The 27,078-nt window shown below is 47.7% G+C and overlaps 1 protein-coding gene across 1 annotated transcript in view; it reads left to right on the forward strand.

Annotated features, from left to right (window-relative positions):
• ATG2A (autophagy related 2A) overlaps positions 1 to 27,078 on the forward strand; it is a 113,016-nt gene that overhangs the window by 18,882 nt on the left and 67,056 nt on the right. The window contains 13 exon segments of the mRNA XM_058160071.1: positions 618 to 746; positions 3,260 to 3,356; positions 5,673 to 5,828; positions 9,637 to 9,773; positions 14,487 to 14,562; positions 15,858 to 16,113; positions 17,014 to 17,164; positions 19,413 to 19,514; positions 20,736 to 20,903; positions 21,006 to 21,243; positions 24,076 to 24,178; positions 25,358 to 25,520; positions 26,862 to 27,004. Of these exon segments, the coding sequence (XP_058016054.1) occupies positions 618 to 746; positions 3,260 to 3,356; positions 5,673 to 5,828; positions 9,637 to 9,773; positions 14,487 to 14,562; positions 15,858 to 16,113; positions 17,014 to 17,164; positions 19,413 to 19,514; positions 20,736 to 20,903; positions 21,006 to 21,243; positions 24,076 to 24,178; positions 25,358 to 25,520; positions 26,862 to 27,004 (1,919 nt within the window).

A 27,078-nucleotide genomic window follows, 5' to 3' on the forward strand; every position in this document is an offset into this window, starting at 1 on the left:
CTCTTCCCTTCCCACCAAAGGTGGTCCCTATTTTTTCTACTTGCATTTTTACATGCTTTTGAAACTGCTAGGTTGGCAGAAGCTGGGACAAGTCACGGGAGCTCACCCCGTTACACGGCAGCACTAGGGATTCGTGTACAGTGGTGTGTAGGCACCAGGAAAAAGGCTATAAACTGAGGAATTCATCCAGGCCCCCTCCCCACCAGAATGGCAGCGTCCCGATGGGGATCTATGGGACCCTTGCATTCCAATGCCTTTTTTCCCACCTCCCGTTGCTGATGTCTGGTTGCGAGCAGAGTTCGCGCACCGAGCCGAGACCGCGACGCACTCCAATCTTTCTGTCTCCCCTCCCACCCCGTTGCCAATGTCGGGCTGTCGGCTCATGAAGCTTGGATAGGAGAGATGCAGCCGTGACAGCAGGAGGAGTAGCTCGAGGTCAGCTATATTTGCTGAACAAAACTCCTCATTGGCGACAAGAAGGGCATCCAGCCAGTAAACACTGTGTACCTCCACTCAGACACACTCGTAGTCTGTCCCTTTTGGGATGGCAGCTGCCGTGCTGCAAATCCCCCCCCCCCGCATTATTTTTAGGGAAGTTTGGTTTCCTTTCTACCCAGGAGGCTGAGCCGTGCGATTCCGGCGGGGAAGAAGCCGGACCCAGCCCTCTGCTTCAGATCGGAAGCTGCTCCGGATACACCGAGATGAGGATTAAGCTCAAGCAAAACGAGGCCTTCCCTGGAGCTAAGGTCATTTGGGTTCAATCCTGGCTTGTTGAATACATCCAGGAAAATTGGGAATGCGAAAACTAGCGTGTTTGTGTGGACTGTTACCTTTTAGCCTGACTTTCTGTTAAGAAATCCAGGAATGAGTCCCGAAGTTCTCCCAACCTGTCACCTAAATTTTGGAGATGCGACCATAAATTAGGAACATGCTACCACATGTGGTGGATGTGCCCCAGTGTTAAAAAAACAAAATGGTATAAAATCCGAAGGTGGTGTTGTGACCTAGGCCCAAGTAGGTAGTAGGAAACTCAGTCCCTGAAAAAACAAACTTTATTCAAACAGCTGAGAATTACTTCCTTCCCAGCGTTGTTCAACTCAAATTAAAGCAAATTCCTCCTAACATAAATTCCTCAGTCCTATCGCAAACCTTGGTCCAATTAGGCAAACTGCCAAAGGCCTTTCTTGGCAAAGCTGGCTGAGGAACTCTGGGAGTTGAACTCCACAAGTCTTAAAAGAGCCAAGTTTGCAGACCCCTGTCTTAAACCTTTATCTACCGTTTTCCCCTGATAATAAGACTGGGTTTTATATTATTTTTTGCTCCAAAAGACGCATTAGGTCTTATCTTCCAGTTAGGTCTTATTTTTGGGAAAATACCACAATAAATCCGTCCGCCTGGTTGACAATCTTAACTGGGGCTTATTTTGGGACGGGGGGTAGGGCTTATAATACGAGCATCCTGAAAAATCATGCTAGGTCTTATTTTCCAGTTGAGTCTTATTTTCTGGGAAATACAGCATTAAAATAGTGTTGACAATTAGTTCAGTAGATTGCTATCCATAGATATGAGCAGTAAATCAGTTTAACTGGAATTTAAGAGGCGGCCCTGATTTGTGGTACCATCTATAAACCGAGAGTGATCCTGGGTGGGTATGGACTTGGCCCCAGGTCTTCCTCGTATAAATCGAACTGGCTTACCCCTAGTTTAGGCATCGTGAAATCGTACAGTTTAGACTGGTTCTGTTGTGTCTGCGCCACCCCGAGAAAGTGACTCGGAAAGTGAGGGGGAAGGGCCATCAGGACCAGCCCCCTCCAGCACCTCTGGAGCACTGGCTTCCCTGGCTCAGCTTCAGGAGCCAGAGGCAGGCCAGGTGGAGGAGATAACGAGGCCTCCATCCCCTGAGTCTTCCCCCCCCCAGGCCATACCTCCAGAGTCGGCTGATGGCAATCAGGCCTGGCTGGACCCTAGGTTGGCTGGACCCTAGGGTCCCTACGGGACCCTAGGACCCGTAGGCAGGAGAGGTGGGAACAGCAGAAGCAGGGGTGGGGCAGGCCTAGGAAGTGCTGAGTCATGGAGCCACACCCCACAGGATATAAAAGCAGCGAGGGCTGCTATACCCCTTCGTGGCAAGCAAATCAACTGCTTAACTAGAACTGAAGTACTGTTTGTTCCTGGTTGACTCATCGGCATCAAGGGAGATAACAGAAACATTTGGCAGACGCTCGCTAGTTTGCTGCCAGAGGCTGATAGTTGCTGGCTAATTAAGTCATCGCTCGGACTGAAGCGAGGGGGACAGAACAGGTTCACCCATTGCAACAAGCCATCCTTTGTTTAAACCTGGGTTGTTGAATAAAATAGCAGCTCACACAAACAAGCCGCCATTAAGGGCAAGGATGGTTCAACGCAATTTTGGAGCTGCCCTTAGAGAAAACATGAAAGAGCTATTAAGGAGAAAGAGTTCAAAAATGGAAGGAAAAAATGAGAAAAAAGCTCAAACTTAACACCAGATTGATGCTATTCAGTATAAGACGGAGGGAGAGAAACTTTCCAGATTGATTTTAACCCTTCTCGGTAACTCAGGTCAAGAAAGAGACGTAGGAATGCTTTTCTTGTCTGAAATGTTCTCTATACCAGGGGTCTCCAACCTTGGCAACTTTAAGCCTGGCGGACTTCAACTCCCAGAATTCCTCAGCCAGCTTTGCCAAGCTTGGAGACCCCTGCTTTGCCGGGTGAAGGATTCTGGGAGTTGAAGTCCACATGTCTTAAAGTTGAAGCCCACGGCAAAGCTTTGCTGGCTGAGGAATTCTGGGAGTTGAAGTCCACATGTCTTAAAGTTGAAGCCCACGGCAAAGCTTTGCTGGCCGAGCAATTCTGGGAGTTGAAGTCCACATGTCTTAAAGTTGAAGTCCGCAGCAAAGCTTTGCTGGCTGAGGAATTCTGGGAGTTGAAGTCCACAAGTCTTAAAGTTGACAAGGTTGGGGAGTGCTGGACTAGAGGACCTCCGAGGTCCCTTCCAACCCTTATTATTATTCTACATTCTATGTTTTTTAATCGTGAAAGAATGCAGAATCTGTTGGTTTTACTCCTGAACGCATGCTCGGTTTAGCGTCCTGGTCAAGATGGGTCTTACTTATGGGGATTAGGCTATAGGGTCCAGGGGGGCAGAGAGCCAAATGCCTGGATTTCGCCCTTTCCTCTCCCGAAATGGGGAGGGAACTGCTTCTTTTTTAATGTGGAACGTGGTTCTTTCCACTTGCAGCTGGAGTTAGATGGGAAGATTGGATCGCTGCACCTGTTGCTCGCCCCTCGGCAGATCTTGCACCTGGCGGACCTTCTCTCATCCCTCAACTTGTCCGGTGAGCGGTGGGAGAGCTGGAGAAGTCACGATCCAAATCAGTGGTCACCAACTGGTGATCCATGAGAAAATTTTGGCGGTCCGCAGAAAAATTATTGGCATCTTATATATTGCACTAAATCAGGGGTCCTCAAACTACGGTCCCTGGGACAGATACGTGCAATGAACGGTTGTGTTGCTGCAGAGAGTCTCCCCCTTCAGGGTCTTTTTGTGAGGGTCGGAGGGGGGCAGAAATTCCGACTCGGGCTCTGCTTCAGCCTCCTGGTGGGGGGCTTTGGGAGAAGACTGGGGGGAAGAGCCGCTGGTGGCGAAGAACCGGAGGGCCTCGTTCCAGTGGGGCTGCCTCATGGCCTGGAACTGGCTGACCATCTCAGCCCGCTGAGCCTCCAGGTGCCGGGACCTGGCCTTGCACTCCCACAGGTCTTCCCTCTGTTTAGAAAGCCTATGCTCCTAGTCCTCAGTGAGGTGCTTCTGCTGAGCCTCCTTCTTGGTCAGATCCAATTTGAACTGAGCTGTTTTGCCAACTCTTTTCTCGTGGTGGCTTCTCGTACTGGGCTCCAACAACAGTTTCCCATTGGGACCCTAAGGAGCCCAGGCGGGAGGCGAGGAGTAGCAAGTAGAGCAGTGGTTCTCAACCTTCATAGTGCTGCGACCCCTTTAATACAATTCCCCACGATGTGGCGACCCCAACCGTAAAATTATTTTCGTTTTGAATTTATTGTGCCTGAAGCCGTATTGGCTAGCGATCTGAACTGCTTGCGATTGCCTTGAGGACGGAGGCATTAAAGCGGAGACTCCTCCCCTATTAAGTTTATGGCGCCTGAAGCCAGATTAGGCTAGCGATTGGGAGTGATTGCAGCTGGCTTGAGAGGGAGACATCGGAGCAAAGATTTCTCTCTTTTTTTAATTCATCGCGCCTGAAGCCGAATCCGGCTAGCGATTTGAAGAGCCTGCAGCTGGCTTGTGGAGTCAACCATTGGAGCGCGATTCTTCGACTCGCAAGTATACTTCCCATATTTCCGATGGTCTTAGGCGACCCCTGGCAAATCGTCAGTCGACCCCCAACGGGGTCGCGACCCACAGGTTGAGAACCGCTGGAGTAGAGGCTGGCAAGGTGACATGAGTGACATCGAGTTGGCCAAGCCCACCCAGTCACATGAGCACCTTGCCACGCCCACCCAGCCAATCATTTGGCAGATCATATTAGTGGTCCACGGGATTTAAAATTATAAATTTAGTGGTCCCCGAGATCCGAAAGGTTGGTGACCCGTGATCTAGATCAGCCGTCCCCAACCTTTGTGGCTTGGCAAATTGGGGAAGAGGGGAACCGGACTGGTGAAGGTGCCTGGCTGGGAACCAGGAGACGGTGAGTTCTACTCCCGCCAGGTGGGAGACTTTGGGCCAATCACCAGGAGATGGTGAGTTCTAGTCTCACCTTAGACATAAAAGCCAGCTGGGTGATTTTGGGCCAGTCACTCTTTGTCAGCCCAGCCCACCCCACAGGGTTGTTGTTGTGGGGAAAATAGGAGGAGGAAGGTGCGATGGATCTGTTTGCTGCCTTGAGCTATTTGTCAAAACAATAAAGGAGGGATGCTAAGAGTTTGCAGCAAGCCAACTAGCACACAAGTAAATAATTCAGCAGGATTCATTTATATAAACAACTCCTTTATGTACGAAAACATAAAGTATGATCCATGTATACAACACCCGTGCAGCAGAATAAAATAGAATAGAATAGAATTTTTTATTGGCCAAGTGTGATTGGACACACAAGGAATTTGTCTTGGTGCATATGCTCTCAGTGTACATAAAGGAAAAGATACGTTCATCAAGGTATGGAATAGAATGGAATGGAATGGAAGAATAGAATAGAATAGAATAGAATAGAATAGAATAGAATAGAATAGAATAGATTTTTTTATTGGCCAAGTGTAATTGGACACACAAGGAATTTGTCTTGGTGCATACGCTCTCAGTGTACATAAAAGAAAAGATACCTTCATCAAGGTATGGAATAGAATGGAATGGAATGGAAGAATAGAATAGAATAGAATAGAATAGAATAGAATAGAATAGAATAGAATAGATTAGATTTTTTTATTGGCCAAGTGTAATTGGACACACAAGGAATTTGTCTTGGTGCAGATGCTCTCAGTGTACATAAAAGAAAAGATACTCCGATAATACTAAATTACTGATTTCAAGGAATATAGTGATGCCCGATTTTTTTCTCCTCTTTTGTGGAGATTCCCTTTCCTAAATTTTTCTTCTCCTTCTCTCTCTCTCTCTCCCCCCCCTCCCCGCCCCCCGGGCAAAGAATCCGGCCTTCTGCAGGAGCAGCTGAGCAAAAACCGCCCGCTGGATTCCGAAGACCTGAAGTTGATCGAGCAAGACCTCAGCCAGCAGCTGCATTCGGGGCTGGGATCTGCCCCTGCACATCTGGAGGGAATGGTGGCTGGAGTGGAGAACGGAGGTAGGTCCTGGCAAGGGAGCCCTTGAAGGAGATCCACCTCTCCAACAGACCAGTAGGGTCAATAGATCTCTTTGACGCAGTTGCCATTTCTTAAGTCTCTCACTGCTGTGAGATTCCCCCTTTTTTTTTTTTTTTTTTTGCATTTATATCCCGCCCTTCTCCGAAGACTCAGGGCGGCTTACAGTGTGTAAGGCAATAGTCTCATTCTATTTGTATATTTACAAAGTCAACTTATTGCCCCCCCCAACAATCTGGATCCTCATTTTACCTACCTTATAAAGGATGGAAGGCTGAGTCAACCTTGGGCCGGGCTTGAACCTGCAGTAATTGCAGGCTGCTGTGTTCTAATAACAGGCTCCTTACAGCCTGAGCTCTTCCGGCTCTTCCGGCCCTTTTTATGGGTTTTTACGATATGGTAGATCACTCTAGAAGCTTGTAAGCTTCCCAGACTCACCTATGTAATGAGATGGGCGCGCTGTATAAATTTGCTCAATAAATAAACAATTAATTAATAGGAAAAAAAAAAGAGGTGAGAAACCTACAATCGTTTCCAGATTTGGAAATTCTCTGCAGAATCTAGAAATGTTCTGCACTCTCCATCTGCTCAATGTCCTCTTTGAAAGACAACGAGAGCTAGCAAACGTTGAAACCAGCACTGATGATGTTACCTAGTTTGGATATGAAACGTCTGGAAGAATGTCTGCAAGAAAGCAACCAAATTCAGAGAGCACCAAGGGCCTCCTTCCCCCACCACTCCTCCTCCTCTCTGCACACCCCACTCCCTTCTAGCACTGATGGCATTACCTAGTTGGGTAATAAAATGTCTACAAGAAAACAACCAAGATCAGAGAGCACCAAAAACCTTACAGTCCTTTCCTCCTCCTCCTCCTCCTCCTCCTCCACCTCCTCCTCCTCCTCCTCAGTGCGAGAAGGGAGTGAGGTATACAGAGAGGAGGAGGAGGTGGAGGAGGAGGAGGAGGAGAAGATGACTGGTGGGTCCTTGGTGCTTTCTGGTTGTTTTCCCGCAGATTTATTTATTTATTTATTTATTTATTCACATTTTTATACCGCCCTATCTCCCAAGGGACTCAGGGCGGTGTACAGCCTGGTAAAAAACATACATATAAATACAGAATAAAACATCAATTAAAAAAACTTATTAAATAAGGCCGAATATTTAAAAATAGCAATAAAAGTAATAAAAACCCGTTAAAACCAAATTCAAAATTTAAAATTCTAGTCCAGTCCTGCGCAAATAAATAGATGTGTCTTAAGCTCGCGGCGAAAGGTTCGAAGGTCAGGAAGTTGGCGAAGTCCTGGGGGAAGTTCGTTCCAGAGGGTGGGAGCCCCCACAGAAAAGGCCCTCCCCCTGGGTGTCGCCAGTCGGCACTGCGTGGCCGACGGCACCCTGAGGAGTCCTTCCCTGTGAGAGCGCACGGGTCGGTGAGAGGCAATCGGTGGCAGCAGACGGTCCCGTAAGTAACCCGGCCCTATGCCAGGGAGCGCTTTGAAGATCATTACCAGAACCTTGAAGCGCACCCGGAAGGCCACAGGTAGCCAGTGCAGTCTGCGCAGGAGAGGTGTCACATGGGAGCCACGAGGGGCTCCCTCTATCACCCGCGCAGCTGCATTCTGGACTAACTGGAGCCTCCGGGTGCTCCTCAAGGGGAGCCCCATGTAGAGAGCATTGCAGTAATCCAGACGAGATGTCACGAGATGTTTCGTGACCCAACTAGGTAGCATTATCAGTCTTCAAAGGGAGTGGGGTTTGTGGAAAGGAGGAAGAGCGGGTAGAAGAGGAGGAAGAGGAGGAGGAGGAATGTGGGGTCTTTCATGCTCTTTGAACTTGGTGGTTTTCACGCAGACATTTTATTACCCAGCTAAGTAACATCATCGGACCAAAAGGAATCCCGGCAGGCAGCGGGCATTACCACCGGACAAACAATCGGGCAGAAAACAATGCTCCGATCAAGGAACCTCCAAGGAGAAACATCATTCCTCAGCATCCCCCCCCCTCCATCACAAAAAAATACTCGCAGGGCAAGTTATTGTACATAAACGTGGAATGAAAACCCCACACTCCTTCACATGGATGACGTTACATAGTCAGGTCATGAAACATCTGCAAGAAAACAACCAAGTTCAGAGAGCGCCAAGGACCCCACAGTCGTCCTCCTCCCCCTCTTCCTCCTCCCTCCCCCCTTTTCCTCCTCCTCCCCCCTCAACACCCTCCCCAACTCCTTTCTAGCACTGATGATGTTCCCTAGCCTGGGTCATGAAACGTCTGCAAGAAAACCACCCAGCTCAGAGAGACCACCAAGGAAAAAAAGAAGAAAAAGTAAACCTAATTTTATGCAGCTTCTTTTCCAAAAACTCTACACTACTAACTAGAGCATACAAAACATTTGCCAGACCTATTCTTGAATACAGCTCATCCTTCTGGAACCCATACCACATCTCTGGCATTAAATTTAGATTAGATTTAGATTTTATTAGGTTTTTATGCTGCCCTTCTGAAGGACCCATTTGAATGCGTCCAGAAATATTTTACAAGAAGAGTTCTCTGCTCCTCTATAAACAACAAAATACCTTATGCCACCAGACTTGAAATCCTGGGATTAGAAAACTTAGAACTCCGCCGACTCCGACATGACCTGTGTTTAACACACAAAATCATCTATTGCAATATCCTTCCTGTAAAAGACTACTTCAGCTTCAATCACAATAATACAAGAGCAAACAATAGATTCAAACTTAATGTCAACCGCTTCAAACTTGATTGCAGAAAATACGACTTCTGTAACAGTTGTTAATGCTTGGAACTCACTACCTGACTCCATAGTCTCTACTCAAAACCCCAAAATCTTCAACCAAAAACTGTCTACTATTGAACCTCCCCCATTCCTAAGAGGACTATAAGGGGCGTGCATAAGAGCACAATAGTGCCTACCGTTCCTGTCCTATTGTTCCCTTCATTATATCAAATTAACATAGCTGTTGCCTACTTTTACTTATATATATATATATATATATATATATATATTTCTTTTATGATGTGTTGTTGTTTTTTAAAAAAAGTTTTATTTTTACAATCATATCAAATAATTCATCCAATGTACAGTTATATACAATTAGTTGGGCTTGCCCAGTCACCACCCCACTTTTTAACACTCTTCCCTCTTCTACCTTCTTCTACTTTCCAGACCTTCCTCTCCTTCTCTTATCTACATCCTCTCCTCCCTCCACCCTACACTCCTTCTCCCTCTTCTACCCCTCTTCCTTCCTCTTCTCCTCTTTCCTACCTCCTACTCTCTCCTCTTTTCTCCCTCCCCACCGTTCTAAAATGGTAACTGGGCAGACCCGACCCTGCATTAATTATATTTATACATCTTCAATAATCCCTGTACATTAACCATCACTCCATCCTCTACCCTCAACCCCCCAATTCCCCTCCCCCTTACCCCCCACCCCGACTTCCCAGAACAAAATGCAAGGTATCAAAACTAACAATCATAATCTAAAATAATTCCTAAATTATAATCTCTAGTCACTCCACACATAATCACACTCTCAATTCCCCTCTCCTTCAGAAATATATCTAATACAAAATATTTCCTAAATTTACTCATATGCTATTCGATATTTTTTTATCCGATATTTATTTTGAATATATGTGTTGTTTTTTTTATGTCGATGTTTGTGTATACTGTTGTGACAAAATGAAATAAAAAAAAAAGGATCCCCCCCCCCGGTCCCCCCACTAGCAGATGCTCAACCTCCCAGCGGTTTCCCCTCTGTCCCCCTGCAGAGATGTTCTTCTCCATGGCACCCATGACAAGCAGCGTAGCGTCTCTGCGTTCGGTCAGCGACCTCTCCGATATGGATTCGTCGGTCCACAGCGACATCAGCACCGCTCCCCTGCAGCCGGCAGCCTTCGCCCCAGGGGTAAGTGCCTTGTCCGGCTTTTTCTCTTCCCTGCGGCCGTCCTTCAGTCTTTTCTCCGTTGTTTGCAACTGCTTTGTAACTCAGGGATACTTTCTTTAAGCGCATTCACCGGGGCCCAGAACATGCAGCAATGATGACACTCAAACCAAGCCCGTTTTTCCAATTGACTCTTAAAGCACAAGGCAAAAGCTTATATAATCATACGGTAAGAGTAAATACCCGTATGTTTTCGGAGTATAAGACGCACCTTAGTTTTTGGGGAGGAAAATAAGAAAAAAGCTGATTGGCAGGTAGATGGGCCTCCTGGAATACCCCCAATCAGCTGTTCCCAGAGGTGAATTTTAGCAACAGCTTCCTTGGTTGTGAGCTCTGTGCCTTGCTTTTTTCCACCCCCTTTTTTTTCTGCCTCTGAAACTTCTGAAACTCCATTTAAAAAAAAACTTTTATTTCTGCCTCTGAAAGCCTCCGAAACAGCTTCAGAAAAAAAGCCTCTGAAGCTCTGTTTGGGGGCTTCTTTTCTGAAGCTCTGTTTGGGGGCTTCTTTTCTGAAGCTCTGTTTGGGGGCTTCTTTTCTGAAGCTCTGTTTGGAGGCTTTTTTTCTGAAGCTCTGTTTGGGGGCTTCTTTTCTGAAGCTCTGTTTGGAGGCTTTTTTTCTGAAGCTCTGTTTGGGGGCTTCTTTTCTGAAGCTCTGTTTGGGGGCTTCTTTTCTGAAGCTCTGTTTGGGGCTTCTTTTCTGAAGCTCTGTTTGGGGCTTCTTTTCTGAAGCTCTGTTTAGAGGCTTCTTTTCTGGAGCTCTGGGGCTTTTTCTGAAGCTCTGTTTGGGGGCTTCTTTTCTGAAGCTCTGTTTGGGGCTTCTTTTCTGAAGCTCTGTTTGGGGCTTCTTTTCTGAAGCTCTGTTTAGAGGCTTCTTTTCTGAAGCTCTGTTTGGAGGCTTTTTTTCTGAAGCTCTGTTTGGGGCTTCTTTTCTGAAGCTCTGTTTGGAGGCTTTTTCTGAAGCTCTGTTTGAGGCTTCTTTTCTGAAGCTCTGTTTGAGCTTCTTTTCTGAAGCTCTGTTTGAGGCTTCTTTTCTGAAGCTCTGTTTGGGGCTTCTTTTCTGAAGCTCTGTTTGGGGCTTTTTTCTGAAGCTCTGTTTGGAGGCTTCTTTTCTGAAGCTCTGTTTGGGGCTTCTTTTCTGAAGCTCTGTTTGGGGCTTCTTTTCTGAAGCTCTGGGGCTTTTTCTGAAGCTCTGTTTGGAGGCTTCTTTTCTGAAGCTCTTTTGGGGGCTTCTTTTCTGAAGCTCTGTTTGCTTCTTTTCTGAAGCTCTGTTTGGGGCTTCTTTTCTGAAGCTCTGTTTGGGGCTTCTTTTCTGAAGCTCTGTTTGGAGCTTCTTTTCTGAAGCTCTGTTTGGAGGCTTCTTTTCTGAAGCTCTGTTTGGGGACTTCTTTTCTGAAGCTCTGTTTGGAGGCTTTTTTCTGAAGCTCTGTTTGGGGGCTTCTTTTCTGAAGCTCTGGGGCTTCTTCTGAAGCTCTGTTTGGGGCTTCTTTTCTGAAGCTCTGTTTGGAGGCTTCTTTTCTGAAGCTCTTTTTGGGGGCTTCTTTTGGGGGCTTCTTTTCTGAAGCTCTGTTTGGGGGCTTCTTTTCTGAAGCTCTGTTTGGAGGCTTTTTTTCTGAAGCTCTGTTTGGGGGCTTCTTTTCTGAAGCTCTGTTTGGGGGCTTCTTTTCTGAAGCTCTGTTTGGGGGCTTCTTTTCTGAAGCTCTGTTTGGAGGCTTCTTTTCTGAAGCTCTTTTTGGGGGCTTCTTTTCTGAAGCTCTGGGGGCTTTTTTTCTGAAGCTCTGTTTGGAGGCTTCTTTTCTGAAGCTCTTTTTGGGGGCTTCTTTTCTGAAGCTCTGTTTGGGGGCTTCTTTTCTGAAGCTCTGGGGGCTTTTTTTCTGAAGCTCTGTTTGGAGGCTTCTTTTCTGAAGCTCTTTTTGGGGGCTTCTTTTCTGAAGCTCTGTTTGGGGGCTTCTTTTCTGAAGCTCTGTTTGGGGGCTTCTTTTCTGAAGCTCTGTTTGGAGGCTTTTTTTCTGAAGCTTCTTTCAGCCTCTGAAACCTCCCTTGGAGAAGCTGGGTGGGGCTACATTTGGAGTATAAAACGCACCCAGATTTTCACCCTCTTTTGGGAGGGAAAAAGGTACATCTTATACTCCAAAAAATACCATACCGTAACACTCCCAAAAGTCTAATAAGTAACCTTACAGTAATAATCAAAATCGTGGAAACCTTTTGGGAAAAGTGTATTTTCTAAAACTAGCTAATAACACCACTTTTTTTTTTTTGGAGTAGTACCATAAAATTATATATCAATGGAAAGATCATTTAATCAATAATGTAGTGCAATAACTTTTAGGAAGGATTTGCTATTAGAATAGCAGTTATAAAGAAGAAAAGTGAAACATGTAGCAAAAATGAGATATACAAAAATGATCATCCTAGAAAAAATGAGATATACAAAATTTTTCACCACGTCAGTTCATACTTCGTTGGGTAACCTTTAGCATGAATTATGGCCTTACAACATCTTCCCATAGAGTGAACCAAGTCTTTTAGTTCTGCAGCTGTTCTAACATGAAACCAAGATTGAATGATTGCTTCAATTAACTGGGTTTTATTGCTGGGTCGTTTCTGACTAACCAGTTTCTTTAGTCGGCTCCATAGAGTTCAATTGGGTGAAGATCTGGGCTATTCCCAGGCCATTCCAGCAGTGCAATAGGATTATCTTTTGAAACTCCTCCCCAAAAAACAGCGGTGATATTAGCCATCAAACCTCAAAAATACACTTTTTTCCAAAAGGTTTCCACAATTTTGGCCACTACTGTAGAAAGTGTGCAGAGAAGAGCAACTAGGATGATTAAAGGCCTGAAGACTAAAACATATGAAGAACGGTTGTAGGAATTGTGTATGGCCAGTCTAGTGAAAAAAAGAACTAGGTGGGACATGATAGCAGGATTCCAATACTTGAGGGGCTGCTCAAAGAAAAGGGAATCAAGCTATTCTCCAAAGCACCTGAGGGTAGAACAAGAAGCAATGGATGGAAACTAATCAAGGAGAGAAGCAACCTGGAACTAAGAAGGAATTTTCTGACATTGAGGACAATTAACCAATGGAATGACTTGCCACCAGATGTTGTGGATGCCCTCCATCACTGAAGATTTTTAAGAGACTGGATAAGCCATCTGTCTGAAATGGTATAGGGTCTCCTGCTTGAGCAGTGGGTTGGACTAGAAGACCTCTGAGGTCCCTTCCAACTCTTGTTATTCTAAATGAAAAACTGATTGTCTGATTGTTAGTTTATTTATTTATAATTTTTATTTATTTATAATTTAATTTCTATACTGCCCTTCTCCCGAAGGACTCAGGGCGGTTTACAGCCATATTAAAATACAAAAAATAAATAACAAATTTGAAAGAATTTAAAAACAAATATTTAGTAGGCCAAATCAACTAAAATGGTCTTAGACCGACATAAAACCCATTTAAAATTACAATTAAAATTACACGTAGGCTAGTCCCGCTCGATGAAATAATAAAGTCTTCAGTTCACGTTTGAAGGTCCGGAGGTCGGGGAGTTGGCGTAACCCCGGAGGCAACTCATTCCAAAGGGCCGGTGCCGCCACAGAGAAGGCCCTCCCCCTGGGGGCCGCCAACCGACATTGTTTGGTCGATGGCACCCTGAGAAGGCCCACCCTGTGGGAGCGCACAGGTCGTTGGGAGGCTATCGGTGGCAGAAGGCGGTCTCGGAGATATCCCGGTCCTAAGTTGATTGGTAACTGTGGGATGCTGCAAACAGTCATAAGTGCCATCTATCAGAAATGGTATGGGGTTTCCTGCTTGAGCAGGGGGTTGGACTAGATGACCTCCAAGGTCCCTTCCAACCCTGTTAATTCCTGAAAATGCTCTTTCCTCCATTTATTTATTAAATTTATATGCCGCCCATCTCACTACCGAGTGGCTCTGGGCACCTTTACAGTATCACACATGACAAAGCAGACAGACATTAAAACACCAGCCATTCCAATCCAAAGCTTAAAATCTAAAGATGAAAATCAACATTTAAAAAAACCACGTTTTACAAAATGTTTTGAAAAAGAAGATAAAGTTCCTGCCACAATTTTTTTTGTTGGGAATTATTATTATGGACTGTACAGTAATTGAGACTAAATTGATTTTAAATTTAATAACAGCAGCAAGATTACTAATAGGATAATACTGGAAGAAAAAAGAAGTACCTACAATAGAAGAATGGATATTGAAAGTTGCCAATTTGGCTGAGATGGCGAAGATATCAGCCTTTTTGAAGGACAATACGCAAGAAAGATACTTAAAGGAATGGGAAAAATGGATTGACTATATTCAAAGTAGATAGCAGACTAAGAGTTATCAGACTGTTTTTGAATGATTATGATGTATTATTTTTTATTGTTTTTGGGGGAAGTTAAGAATTGATGATTGTAGGGGTATAATTAAGTTGGGACGAAAAATTTGTTAGCATATGTTTGTTTTATTTTTAACTATACCTTGTGCTCGTTCCGGGAAGCCGGGGGGGGAGGGGGGTTGTGAAGGGAGGGGGGAGGGGGGAAAGGGGTTGTGAAGGGAGGGGGGAGGGGACGTGGCGGGAAAGGGGGGAAAATTTTTTTCTGTAAAACTTTTTGAATAATAAAAAAAAACCACGTTCAAATTAATCTTTTTTCCCTGCAGCTGAGCCTAGGAAGCCCCCGGCGTTACAGACGGCTGCCGTTTGCCTCAACCCTGCCAGGTCTCAATAAGATACCAAGTAAGGTCGCTTTCCTGCAATTTTCTCCTGGGGGTGGGGAGAGTAGGGGGGCTGGGATAAGATGGGGAGAAAGTCCTAGGGTTGGGATACGATTCTTCCTGGTTTCCTAGGCTGAGCATCTGAATGCTGCATGAAATACAGTTAAACTTCCTTTTTTTAAAAATAATAATAATAATAATTATACAGGTAGTTTTTGATTTGCACCTAGAGTCGAGCCTAAAATTTCCATTTCTAAACGAGACAGTTGCTAAGTGAATTTTGCCCTGTTTTACGACCTTTTTTTGCCGCCGTGGTTGAGTGACTCACCGCAGATATTAAGCGAGCACACCCGGTGGTTGAGTGAATCTGGCTTCCCCCTTGACTTTGCTCGTCAGAACTGAATCACTCGACCCCCGGGACGCTGCAACCGTCATAAATACGAGTCGGTTGGCTGGATTTTGATCACCTGACCACAGGGTAGTGTTGTGGTCCGCCAGCAACCTCCGGAGCTAGCAATGGAGTCGGACAGCGATGAGGCTGAGGTGGGGCCAGGGCCATTGGGAAGTGAGGTGCGGACTCCAGAGCCTCCAGAGACTGATAGTAGTGAGGCAGAGGAACAGGAGGAGCCTGTTCCTAATGCACGCATGAGAAGAGCTGCCAGAAGGCAAGAGCAGCTCAAGCAGAGAGGACAACTCTGGAGTAAGGCCAAGCGATGATTGGCCCCTCCCATAAGGCTTAAAAGACATACCTAGTTTATGGACAGAATATTGGCCATGTCATATCTTATACAATTCGATATATTCAAATAAGTTTTACTTAGTTACAATTTTTGCCGGAATATTCTTTTTTCATAATTTTTATTCCTATCCTACTATTTCCTTGCTCATTTCACTCGGTCGCGTCTTTCTTTCGCCCTCGAGTTCTAATTTCTCCATTTTTATTAGGATTCATTCTCTTTCGTTTTTTTTTTTGTAAACTGTTTCAATTTTTAATCCTAATATATTCACATATATTCAGAGTTGCCTTTCTTCCATTTCAACTTTTCCTTTTTCACAGCAATCCTTTCTTCTTCTCACTCCTCTTCCTCCCTTCTTTCATCCTCCCTACTTTCTTCTCTCCTCCCCTGCTCCTTCTCTACTTCCCCTTCCTTTCTCCCCCTCCTCCCTACTTCTTCCCTATCTGGGGGATGTGGACTTAAATCTCCCAGAATCCCCCATTGGATTGTGGACTGCCAGCTCAGTGTTTCTCCATCTCAGCAGGTGTGGGCTTCAACTCTCAGCATCCCAATTCCCTTTTTTTTCCTTCTTCCTTTTCAGGCAAGGCTGGCCCCTTGCCGCCCCCCTCCTTGGACGGCCAGCGTCCCGAGATGCTGCTGCGGGTGACTATCGGGGGCCTGACCTTGACCCTTCTTCATCAGCCACCTGGGTTTTTCCCCTCGAATGTCCTCTCTCTGGTGGTCGCTCAGCGGTTCTTCTCCCAGCTGGGGGGCCTAAAGGACGCAGCCTTCGGAGGCCGGGATTTTTATCCCCTGCGCCACTGCTTTGAGGAGGCCATTCCACGCAGCCACGTCAGGTGAGTTTCATCCAGGGTTTCCCGTCCTTAGATACTTTAAGATGGGTGGGCTCCTACTCCCAGAATTCCCCAGCCAGTCAGTGTTTTCTATCCTTAGCAACCTTAAAATAAGAGAACTTCGACTCCCAGAATTCCCCAGCCATTCGGTGTCTCCCATTCTTAGCAACTTGTAGAAAGGTGGACGTCAACTCCCAGAATCCCCCATCCAATCGGTGTTTTCTATCCCTAGCATTTTTAAGAAAGGTGGACTTCAACTCCCAGAATTCCCCATCCAATCAGTGTTTTCTATCCCTAGCATCTTTAAGAAAGGTGGACTTCAACTCCCAGAATTCCCCAGCCAGTCAGTGTCACCCGACCTTAGCAACTTTAAGAAAGGTGGACTTCAATTCCCAGAATTTCCTAGCCACTCAGTGTTTCTCAATCTTAGCAACTTTAAGAAAGGTGGACTTCAACTCCCAGAATTCCTCAGTGTTTTCCATCCTTAGCAACTTTAAAATAAGAGAACTTCAACTTCCAGAATTCCCCAGCCATTCAGTGCTTCCTGCCCTTAGCAACTTTAAGAAAGGTGGACTTCAACTCCCAGAATTCCCTAGCCAGTCAGTGTTTTCCATCCTTAGAAACTTTGAGAAAAGTGGACTTCAATTCCCAGAGTTCCCCAGCTACTCAGTGTTTCTCAATCTTAGTATCTTTAAGAAAAGTGGACTTCAACTCCCAGAATTCCTCAGCCAGCTGTGCTGACTGGGGAATTCTGGGAATTGAAGTCCACCCATCTTAAAGCTGTCTAGGTGGAGAAAGACCACCCCTAAGGCGAATAGACAGGGATTTTTCCTCCTCTTAAATTTGCCCCTCTATCCTGCTCTTTTTCTGAGCTGCATTCGGGGGTCTTTTTCCATCTTCCAGGCTGACCGGGGCTGCGGTCCAGCTCACCTGTGAACGCAAGGCTTCTAAGCAGCTGCGTGGGCTCAACTGGGACGCCTCCTTCGGCCTTCTGGAGATCTTGGAGTGCCTTTGGTCAGCCAGCAGAAGGACGGGAAAACCCGAATACACTCAGGTGTGGAGCAGGGGCGGGGGAGTACCTTTGGGGAGGGGGCAGCCTCACCTACGCAGGAGAGGTTGGGGTGTTTTCTTCCTGGATGTGAAAGAGAAGGACATTTAATACCCTTCCCCCCCAAAAAAATAAGACCTATCCTGAAAATAAGCCCTAGCATGCTTTTTATGCATGTGCCTAATATAAGCCCTGGTGGCTCAGTGGCTAAGATGCTAAGCTTGTCAATCGAAAGGTCGGCAGCTCAGCGGTTCGAACCCCTAGTGCCGCATAACGGCTAAGGAGCTCCCGTGACTTGTCCCACCTTCTGCCAACCTAGCAGTTTGAAAGCAGGTAAAAAATGCAAGTAGAAAAATAGGGACCACCTTTGGTGGGAAGAGAAGAGCGTTCCGTGCGCCTTTGGCGTTGAGTCATGCCGGCCACATGACCACGGAGACGTCTTTGGACAGCGCTGGCTGTTTGGCTTTGAAACAGGGATGAGCACCGCCCCCTAGAGTCGGGAACGACTAGCTCATATGTGTGAGGGGAACCTTTACCTTTTAATATAAGCCCTACCCCCAAAATAAGCCCTACTTAAGCACCTGGGTAGCTGGCCAGCCACCCATCCCACCTGGTTGCTGGCGGTGCCACTGACCTGAGGTCAGGTGAAGAGGGGGTGGAGCTGCCCCACACAGGCTTACCTCAGAGCAGGGGTGAAATGCTCCTGGATCGGACCAGATTGCACAATCAGGTAGTGATCGTGGACAGTAGTTCGGTGATCCGGTAGCGATGGCCGAGCCAAGCTCCACCCACCGCCCTGGTTTCCTTACTTCTGCTTTTAAAAGGTTAAAAAAAAAGAGGCTCTGACGATCGCGTGCCACAGCTGTGATTGTCAGAGCCTTTTTTAACCTTTTAAAAGCATTTTTTACAACTTATTGCCCGAATAGGTTGTAAAAAAATGCTTTTAAAAGGTTAAAAAAAAAAGGCTCCGAGGATCACAGCTGTGGCACGCGATCGTTTGAGCCTTTTTTTTAACGGGGGTGGGGGGAGTCTGTGTTTGCTCCCAGCAGGCTTCCCTGAAACCTGCTAGGCAAAAAAACGGAGGGGTGTGGGAGAGGTTCGTTTTAGAGAGAAAGAGAAAGAAAGAAAGAAAGAAAGAAAGGGAGGGAGGGAGGGAGGAAGGAAGGAAGGAAAAAGCAGAGGAAGGAAGGATTACAAACCTGGCACTAGACGCAGCTTCAGAGAATAATCCAGGGCTGGAAGGGACCTGGAGGTCATCTAGTCCAGAGGTCTCCAACCTTGGCAACTTTAAGCCTGGTGGACTTCAATTCCCAGAATTCCCCAGCCAGCTTTGCTTAAAAACAAATAAAATAAGACATCCCCCCAAAATAAGCCCTAGTGTTGGAGCCCAAAAGAAAATAAGTCTGGGTCTTATTTTCGGGGAAACACAGATAGATACAAGTAATCTTCGATAGCAGTCTTCCAGTATCTCAGGGGCTGCCCCAAAGAAGAGGGAGTCAAGCTATTCTCCAAAGCACCTGAAGGCAGGACAAGAAACAATGGGTGGAAACTAATCAAGGAGAGAAGCAACTTAGAACTAAGAGGAATTTCCTGCCAAAACAATTAACCAGTGGAAAAACTTGGCATCAGAAGTTGTAAATGCTCCAACACTGGAAGTTTTTAAGAAGATGTGAGATAATCATTTGTCTAAAGTGATGTAGGGTTTCCCGCCTAAACAGGGGGTTGGACTAGAAGACCTCCAAGGTCCCTTCCAACTCCTATCCTATCCTATCCTATCCTATCCTATCCTATCCTATCCTATCCTATCCTATCCTATCCTATCCTATCCTAATCGAGAGAAGCAACTTAGAACTAAGGAGAAATTTCCTGACAGTGAGAACATTTAATCCGTGGAACAACTTGCCTCCAGCAGTTGTAACTACTCCAATATTGGACGTTTTTAAGAAGAGACTGGACGGCCATTTGTCTGAGATGGTGTAGGGTTTCCTGCCTGAGCAGGGGGTTGGACTAGAAGACCTCCAAGGTCCCTTCCAACTCTGTTACTCTATTCTATATCTTTCTCAAGAGTCGATGGATGACCTTGGCCTTTGGATCTGTCTCCGGCATTCCAGACTTTTCCTCCCGATCCATCCTCCTGGTCCGATGCCTTCCCATCCCTGTTCCCTTTATTGCTGTCCGGTTGCGAGGAAGCTGCGTAGCGAGTCCCAAACAGCGCAAGGTCAACGCTGATTTTCTGTGTCTCGTTCTCTTCTAGCTGCTGGTCTTTCCCACCCCAGGACCCGTTCCCTACAGCCAGGCGCCTCAGCCCTGCGCACGGATCCGGTCCAAGCACTTGGAGAAACTGCCGTCCTCCAAGGTTTGCAGGCTGGTTGGGTTTGGGGGAATTTTGGAGTTGGAGGTCTTGCTGGGCGTGTCTGAAGTAGAGCTCCTACACCCGTGATGCGTGCCACAGGTGGCAGATGGAGCCATTTCTGTAGGCAGGTGAGGCATCGCCCTAGGGCAGGGATCTGCAAACTTGGCTCTTTTAAGACTTGTGGGCTTCAACTCCCAGAGTTGCTCAGCCAGCCCATCCCTTGGACGTTTAGACTAGCGGTTCTTAACTTGCCGGCTGGGGAATTCTGGAAATTGAAGTCCACCTGTCTTTCAAGTTCCTGTTGTGACCCAGGCCCAAGTAGGTGGTGGGAAACTCAGTCCGTGAAACAACCAAACAAACTTCATTCAAACAGCTGGGAATTACTTCATTCCCACTGTCGTTCAACTCAAAAGTAAAACAAATGCCTCCCAACACAAATTCCTCAGTTATCTCACAAACCTTAGTCCAATTAGGCAAACTGCCAAAGGCCCTTCCTTGCTAACGTCCAGAACCCACAAAAACAAAGACGTACACGAAGCAGAGGACGAAGCAGAAGATGCAGCTACAATGTTGTTTTCCAGCAAAGCTCAAACGCCGTTGCTGGTCTGTTTTAAGCCTTATAGGAGGGGCCAATCATCTCCTGGCCTTACTCCCAAGTCGTCCCCTTTGCTTTAGCTGCTCTTGTCCTCTGGCAGCTCTTCTCATGCGTGCCTTAGGAACAGGCTCCTCCTGTTCCTCTGCCTCACTACTATCAGTCTCTGGAGGCTCTGGAGTCGGCACCTCACTTCCCGATGGCCCTGGCCTCACCTCAGCCTCATCGCTGTCCGACTCGGTTGCCAGCTCCGCAGGCTGCTGGCAGACCACAACAGTTCCCAAGGTTGAGAGATCTGCTCCAGCCTGACCTTTTATGCCAGGAGTGTCAAACTTGATTTCATTGAGGGCAGCATCAGGGTTGTGTTTGACCTCGGGGGGGCGGGGAAGGGGGGCAGGGTGGCCGTGGCCAGTTTGACGTCACTCGTGTTGGAAGCGCCTGCTAGTGAAAACGGGCTCCCGAGCGGCCATGGCCTCCTGCAGCCCTCTGCCAGCGAAAACAGAGCTCACAAGGGCCGCCCACGGCCCTCCCGAGCTCCCTTTTTCGCTGTCTGGCCCTTCGCTGTTTCCAGGGCGCCGGAGCTGTCCCCCTGGCCTTGAGTTTGACATCCCTCTTTTATGCCGTCCTCGCAGAGCGCCCTGGCGAAAGGGGCCGCGTCCAAGCTGAAGGTGGAGCTGGCGGTAGAGCTGGCCGAGTTCCTCTCCGAAGTGGACCTGGGTACGCTGGATCGTCTCTGTTCCCTCTTGCAGCCCGCCATGGTGCCGTCCCGGCCGGGTGGCTACCCTCCCGAAGAACCCGTGGTAAGGCGGAGGGGAGGTGGCCCGGTGGCTCGAGCGGGCGGCTCCTCCTTCTCCTACCCCGCTGAGGTTGTCTTCTCTTTGTCTTCCCCTTACTGGTGCCAGCCAGGTTTCCCCCCGGCTGCCCGATGGCAGGCCAACGTGCAGCTGGTCGCCCCCAAAGCCTCCCTGCTTCTCCAGTTCCCCATCCCGGACCTCCGCGCCTGGGCTGAGAGGCGCGCCTGGGCCGAGAAGGCGGTGCGCGCGGAGCGTTTGCGGCTGGACCTGGCCGGCGTCGAGCTGCGCACCGATTTGGAGCCGACGGGTCCCACTAAGTTAGAGGTCACCCTGACAGACTTGCACGGTGAGTTGAAGAGGTGGGTTTTGGTTGCTTCCCGGCTTTCCTTCTTCCCCAGGAAGAAGTCGACGATAGGGCAGTTAGTGCAGCTGCCAGGACATCTGGGACTAGAAGCTCCAGACAGGTAGTCCTCGACTTACAACCATTTGTTTCGTCATGGTTCAGAGTTAACGACAGCATTGAAAAAAAGTGACCTGTTTTCATGTTTTGTTTTGTTTTTTATTATTGAAAAAGTTTTACAAAAACAAATACATTTTTCCCCTCCCACCTCCCTCTAAAACCCCCCTCCCCCCGACTTCCCGGAGCAAACACAAGGTATAGTTCAATAAACAAACATTCATACATTAAATTTTTGGAATCAAACACAATTATAATCCTTCTCTTTCACATAACCTGACTTCTTCCATTAAAGTCAAAAACAAAATCCTTCATTCAAAAGCAATCTGAAATCTCTTAATCTGATACCTATTTTGAATATAATCAATCCAATTCTTCCATTTGTTTAGATATTTTTCTTGAGTACTGTCTTTCAAGAAGGCTGAGATTTTAGCCATCTCAGCCAAATTGGAAACTTTCAATATCCATTCTTCTATTGTGGGTACTTCTTTTTTCTTCCAGTATTGTCCAATCAACAGTCTTGCTGCTGTTATTAAGTTCAAAATCAATTTAGTCTCAATCACTGTACAGTCTGTTATTATTCCCGAAAGGAAAAATTGCGGCAAGAACTTTATCTGCTTCTTCAAAACATTTTGCATAATCCACCAAATTCTTATCCAGAAGGATTTAATTTTCTTACCTGTTTTCATGTTTAATCGCGATTAAAAGTGGACGATTTGCCATACTTAGAACCATTTCAGCATCCCCAACGGTCACACTGATCAAAATTCAGATCCTTGGGAACTGGCTCGTACTTACGACGGTTGCATTGTCCTGGGCTCTTGTGATCCCCCTTTGGCGACCTTCTGACAAAGTCGATGGGGAAGCCAGGTTTCACTTAACGACCGTGTTACTAACTTAGCAACAGCAGTGGTTCACTGTGGCAAGGCAGGTCGTAAAAATGGGACAGGACTCACTTAATTGCCTTATACACTATAAGCCGCCCTGAGTCTTCGGAGAAGGGCGGGGTGTAAATGTAAACAAAAAAACTAAAAAAAAAACTTAATAACTGTCTCGCTTAGCAACAGAAATTTTGGGCTCAGTTGTCGTTGCGAATTGAGGGCTACCTATTTTGCTCGAGCCCTACAGACAAGGAATTTAGCTGAGAGATGTTCAGGGCTAAATTGGCGCTAGATTAAAAGCCCACGGAATCCAAGAGAGGTTGGAGCATTTGTGAGTATGTATTATTATTATTATTATTATTATTATTAATAATAATAATAATAATAATAATAATAATAATAATAATAATAATAATAATAATTTAATTTGTATACCGCCCTTCTCCCGAAGGACTCAGGGCGGTGAACAGCCAAATAAAAACAACAATCAAATACACACAATACAGATAAAAACAGTAGCTAAAAAACTTATTCAAATTTGGCCCAAATTTAAAATACATTTAAAATCCCAAAAAACTAATTAAAAATTAAAAACCCATAAAAACATCTGAAAATTCTATGCCAGTCCCGCGCGGAAAAATAGGTACGTCTTAAGCTCGCGGCGAAAGGTCCGAAGGTCAGGAAGTTGTCGAAGTCCAGGGGGAAGTTCGTTCCACAGGGTCGGAGCCCCCACAGAGAAGGCCCTTCCCCTGGGGGCCGCCAGCCGACATTGCTTGGCTGACGGCACCCTAAGGAGTCCCTCTCTGTGAGAGCGCACGGGTCGGTGGGAGGCAAACGGTGGGAGGCAAACGGTGGCAGTAGGCGGTCCCGTAAGTATTAATTCTAACAGGGTGACTCAGTGGCTAAGATGCTGAGCTTGTCGATCAAAAGCTCAGCAGTTCAGCGGTTCGAATCCCTAGTGCTGCCGCGTAACGGGGTGAGCTCCCATTACTTGTTCCAGCTTCTGCCAACCTAGCAGTTCGAAAGCAGGTAAAAAACGCAAGTAGAAAAATAGGAACCACCTTTGGTGGGAAGGGAACATCATTCCGTGAGCCTTTGGCATTGAGTCATGCCGGACACATGACCACGGAGATGTCTTCCATCAGTGCTGGCTCTTCGGCTGTTGTGTCTCGTCCGATCTCACCACAGCCGGGGCCTTCTTATCTGCTTCCGAACACGGGGGAATGTCCTAGTATGCCTCCCGGCCCCAGCCCTGGCTCCATGCCCAGACAGGCTGAAGAGGAGGAAGTATCTCCAGCCCCCAGCTCTGGCTCCATGCCCAGGCAAACGGAGCAACTAGACCCCTCCCCCTCCTCCACAGCATGTGAGCCTGAGGGAGGTCAATTGCCAACAGCTGCAGACTGGAGTGACCCTCGCGTCAGAAGACTTGATAGGCGGAGGCAACAGAAGGAAGGGAGGGGCAGGCCTGGATAAGTGCTGAGTCATGGAGCCACACCCCATGGCCTATATAAAGGACCTGCTTTCTGGCATTCTCTGAGTCAGGCAAAGTCTAAACATATCTTGCTGAAGTCACTTTCTGGTCTCCTGCCTGCCCTGAGGACTTTGCTAGGACTTTGGCAGAGCTGCAGAGGCACGCCTGATTCGGATTTCCCTGACCCGGCCGTCAGCGGAGGAGTGGGACACGACATCGGCTTTGAAACAGAGATGAGCACCGCCCCCTAGAGTCGGGAACGACTAGCACATATGTGCGAGGGGAACCTTTACCTTTACCTTTTATTGATTCTAGGCTGATGACTTGCTTAACCCCGCCCCCGGCGGCCTCTGTTCTTCTGCTACCCAGGCATTTATGAAGATGGCGAGGCGCTGTCGGTGCCTTGTTTTCGGGTGAGCAAAGCCCCAGACTTGCTGGCCAGAGGCGGAGGGAAGAAGTACCTCCTTCCTAAGTAAGTTTCTCGTGAATGGAGCCGAGAGAGCGTTCCTGGCACAAAGAGATCGGGGCTTTCCATAGCCCCACAACTGAAACTCCAGGACGGGGAGGAATGGCATAGGGCCGTGATGGCGAACCTATGACACGTGTGCCACAGGTGGCAGGTGGAGCCATTTCTGCGGGCACACGAGCCCTCACCCTAGGTCAGCTCCACCACACATGCGCCACCCGCCGGCCAGCTGATTTTCAGGTCTCTGCTCCGCATGTGGAAGATGCCGCCCCTCCCCTCCCAGGAGTCTCCACAGGGCCCGTTTTGGATGCCAGGGAAGTACAGGGCTTGTGCAGAGGCTCTGGGAGGGCGAAAAATGGGCTTACCGGAAGTCCAGAAACAGGCCGTTTCCCCGCCTCCAGAGGCTTCAGGGTGGCCTGCTAGGACCAAAATGGGTGTGTGTTGTATGCACATATGCAGAGGTTGGGGAGCATGGGGGGGGGTCGTACATGCCTGCGGGGGGTGGGGGTTGTGTGCACATGCGCGTGGCATGCAGGGGGCATTGCATTATGGCTGTGGGCGCACGTGGGCACGCTATCGTGTGCACATGCACACTTTTGGCACCCGAGGAAAAAAAGCGGTTAGCCACACTGCATCCAGTTTTGGTCGCCACGATGTAAAAAAGATGCTGAGACTCTAGCAAGAGTGCAGAGAAGAGCAACCAAGATGATTAGGGGACTGGAGGCTAAAACATATGAAGAACGGTTGCAGGAACTTGGTATGTCTAGTTTAACGAAAAGAAGGACTAGGGGAGACATGATAGCAGTCTTCCAATATCTCAGGGGTTGCCACAAAGAAGAGGGAGTCAAGCTATTCTCCAAAGCACCTGAGGGCAGGACAAGAAGCAATGGGTGGAAACTCATCAAGGAGAGATTCAACTTAGAACTAAGGAGAAATTTCCTGACAGTGAGAACAATCAATCAGTGGAACGACTTGCCTGCAGAAGTTGTGAATGCTCCAATACTGGAAATTTTTAAGAAGACGTTGGATAACCATTTGTCTGAGATGGTGTAGGGTTTCCTGCCTGGGCAGGGGGTTGGACTAGAAGGTCTCCAAGGTCCCTTCCAACTCTGTTATTATGTTATGTTATGTTATGTTATGACTGGTGTAGGGGATTCCAGCTGTCTCCTCTCCTCTCCTTGGCAGGCTCATCTTGACCTTCTGCCCAACGCCCACGGAGGCCCCTTGGGATTTGGCGCTGGCAGTCGCCGAAGAGGTGGAGCTGTCGACGGTCGAAAGCCCCTGTGAGCTGAAGCAGCCGGAGCCGTCGCCCTTCTCCTCCAAGCGGACGATGTACGAGACTGAGGAGGTGAGAGACTTCTTGGCTGCCCCATCCGTTGGGCGGGTGGGGGGGGCAGGAGGCAGCATGCTGGGCTTTGACCCAGGAGAGCCAAAATTGCAGGCTCCTGAGGCTCTGGCAAAAACTATCGAATACAGACACGTTTCTCAGTTTCGGTGGCTTTAAGATGGGTGGACTTCAATTCCCCAGCCAGCATCTTTTTATGTGTGAGGACTTCCACTCCCAGAATTCCCCAGCCAGCATGCTTTAAGAGGGGAGGACTTCCACTCCCAGAATTCCCCAGCCAGCATGCTTTAAGAGGGGAGGACTTCCACTCCCAGAATTCCCCAGCCAGCATGCTTTAAGAGGGGAGGACTTCCACTCCCAGAATTCCCCAGCCAGCATGCTTTAAGAGGGGAGGACTTCTGCTCCCAGAATTCCCCAGCCAGCAGACTTTAAGAGGGGAGGATTTCCACTCCCAGAATTCCCCAGCCAGCAGACTTTAAGAGGGGAGGATTTCCACTCCCAGAATTCCTCAGCCAGCAGGCTTTAAGAGGGGAGGACTTCTGCTCCCAGAATTCCCCAGCCAGCAGACTTTAAGAGGGGAGGATTTCCACTCCCAGAATTCCCCAGCCAGCAGACTTTAAGAGAGGAAGACTTCCACTCCCAGAATTTCCCAGCCAGCAGGCTTTAAGTGGGGAGGACTTCCACTCCCAGAATTCCCCAGCCAGCAAGCTTTAAGAGAGGAAGACTTCCACTCCCAGAATTCCTCAGCCAGCAAGCTTTAAGAGAGGAAGACTTCCACTCCCAGAATTTCTCGGAGAACAGGCCCTCCCCCAAAGCTCCCCCACCCCACCCCAAAGTTGTGCCCCCTTGATCGATCCCTTTCTCTAGGTTTATTGGTGTGTGTGTGGGGGGGTACCTTTACTTCTTATCCTCTTCTGTTGGGGTCCTGGGTGCTCTCTGAGCTTTGTGGTTTTCTTGCTGGCGTTTCATTACCCAACTAAGTAGTGTCATCAGTGCAATAGGGAGTGGTGTTTGCAAAGAGGAAGGAGAGGAGGACTGTGGGGTCCTGGGTGGTTTCTGAGCTTGGTGGTTTTCTTGCCGACATTTCATTACCCAACTAAGCAACATCATCAGTGCTAGAAGGTGCTGCTTGACAGCACATACCAACACTGGCAGGACAAGCCGCTACATAAAGAAAAAGCAAATCCTACTGCCTTCTAGCCCTGACGATGTTGCATAGTTGGGTCATGGAACGTCTGCAAGAAAACATATCGAGCTCAGAGAGTACCAAGGAGACCTCAACGGTTCAGCCCTAAGCTGCAGACGTTCTGTGGGTACCATCCTCCTTTCCTCTTCCTCTCAAAGATGGTCATCCCAGGGGACCCCGAGGAGATGGCCGAGTTCCAGAGCCAGACGCTGGCCGCCTCCCGCTACACTCTGGAGCTGACCTTCCCTACCGTTCACATCTTCATGCCGAGCAAGAGGTTCTACGAGAGCATCTACAACAGGTCAGAATGCTCGGATGGGTGTGGAGAAACTTCTCTCTCTTCTTAATTAATTTTTATTTCGTTAATATAAACGT

This window comes from Ahaetulla prasina, chromosome 17 (genome assembly GCF_028640845.1).
Source record: "Ahaetulla prasina isolate Xishuangbanna chromosome 17, ASM2864084v1, whole genome shotgun sequence".
NCBI classification, from domain to species: domain Eukaryota; kingdom Metazoa; phylum Chordata; class Lepidosauria; order Squamata; family Colubridae; genus Ahaetulla; species Ahaetulla prasina.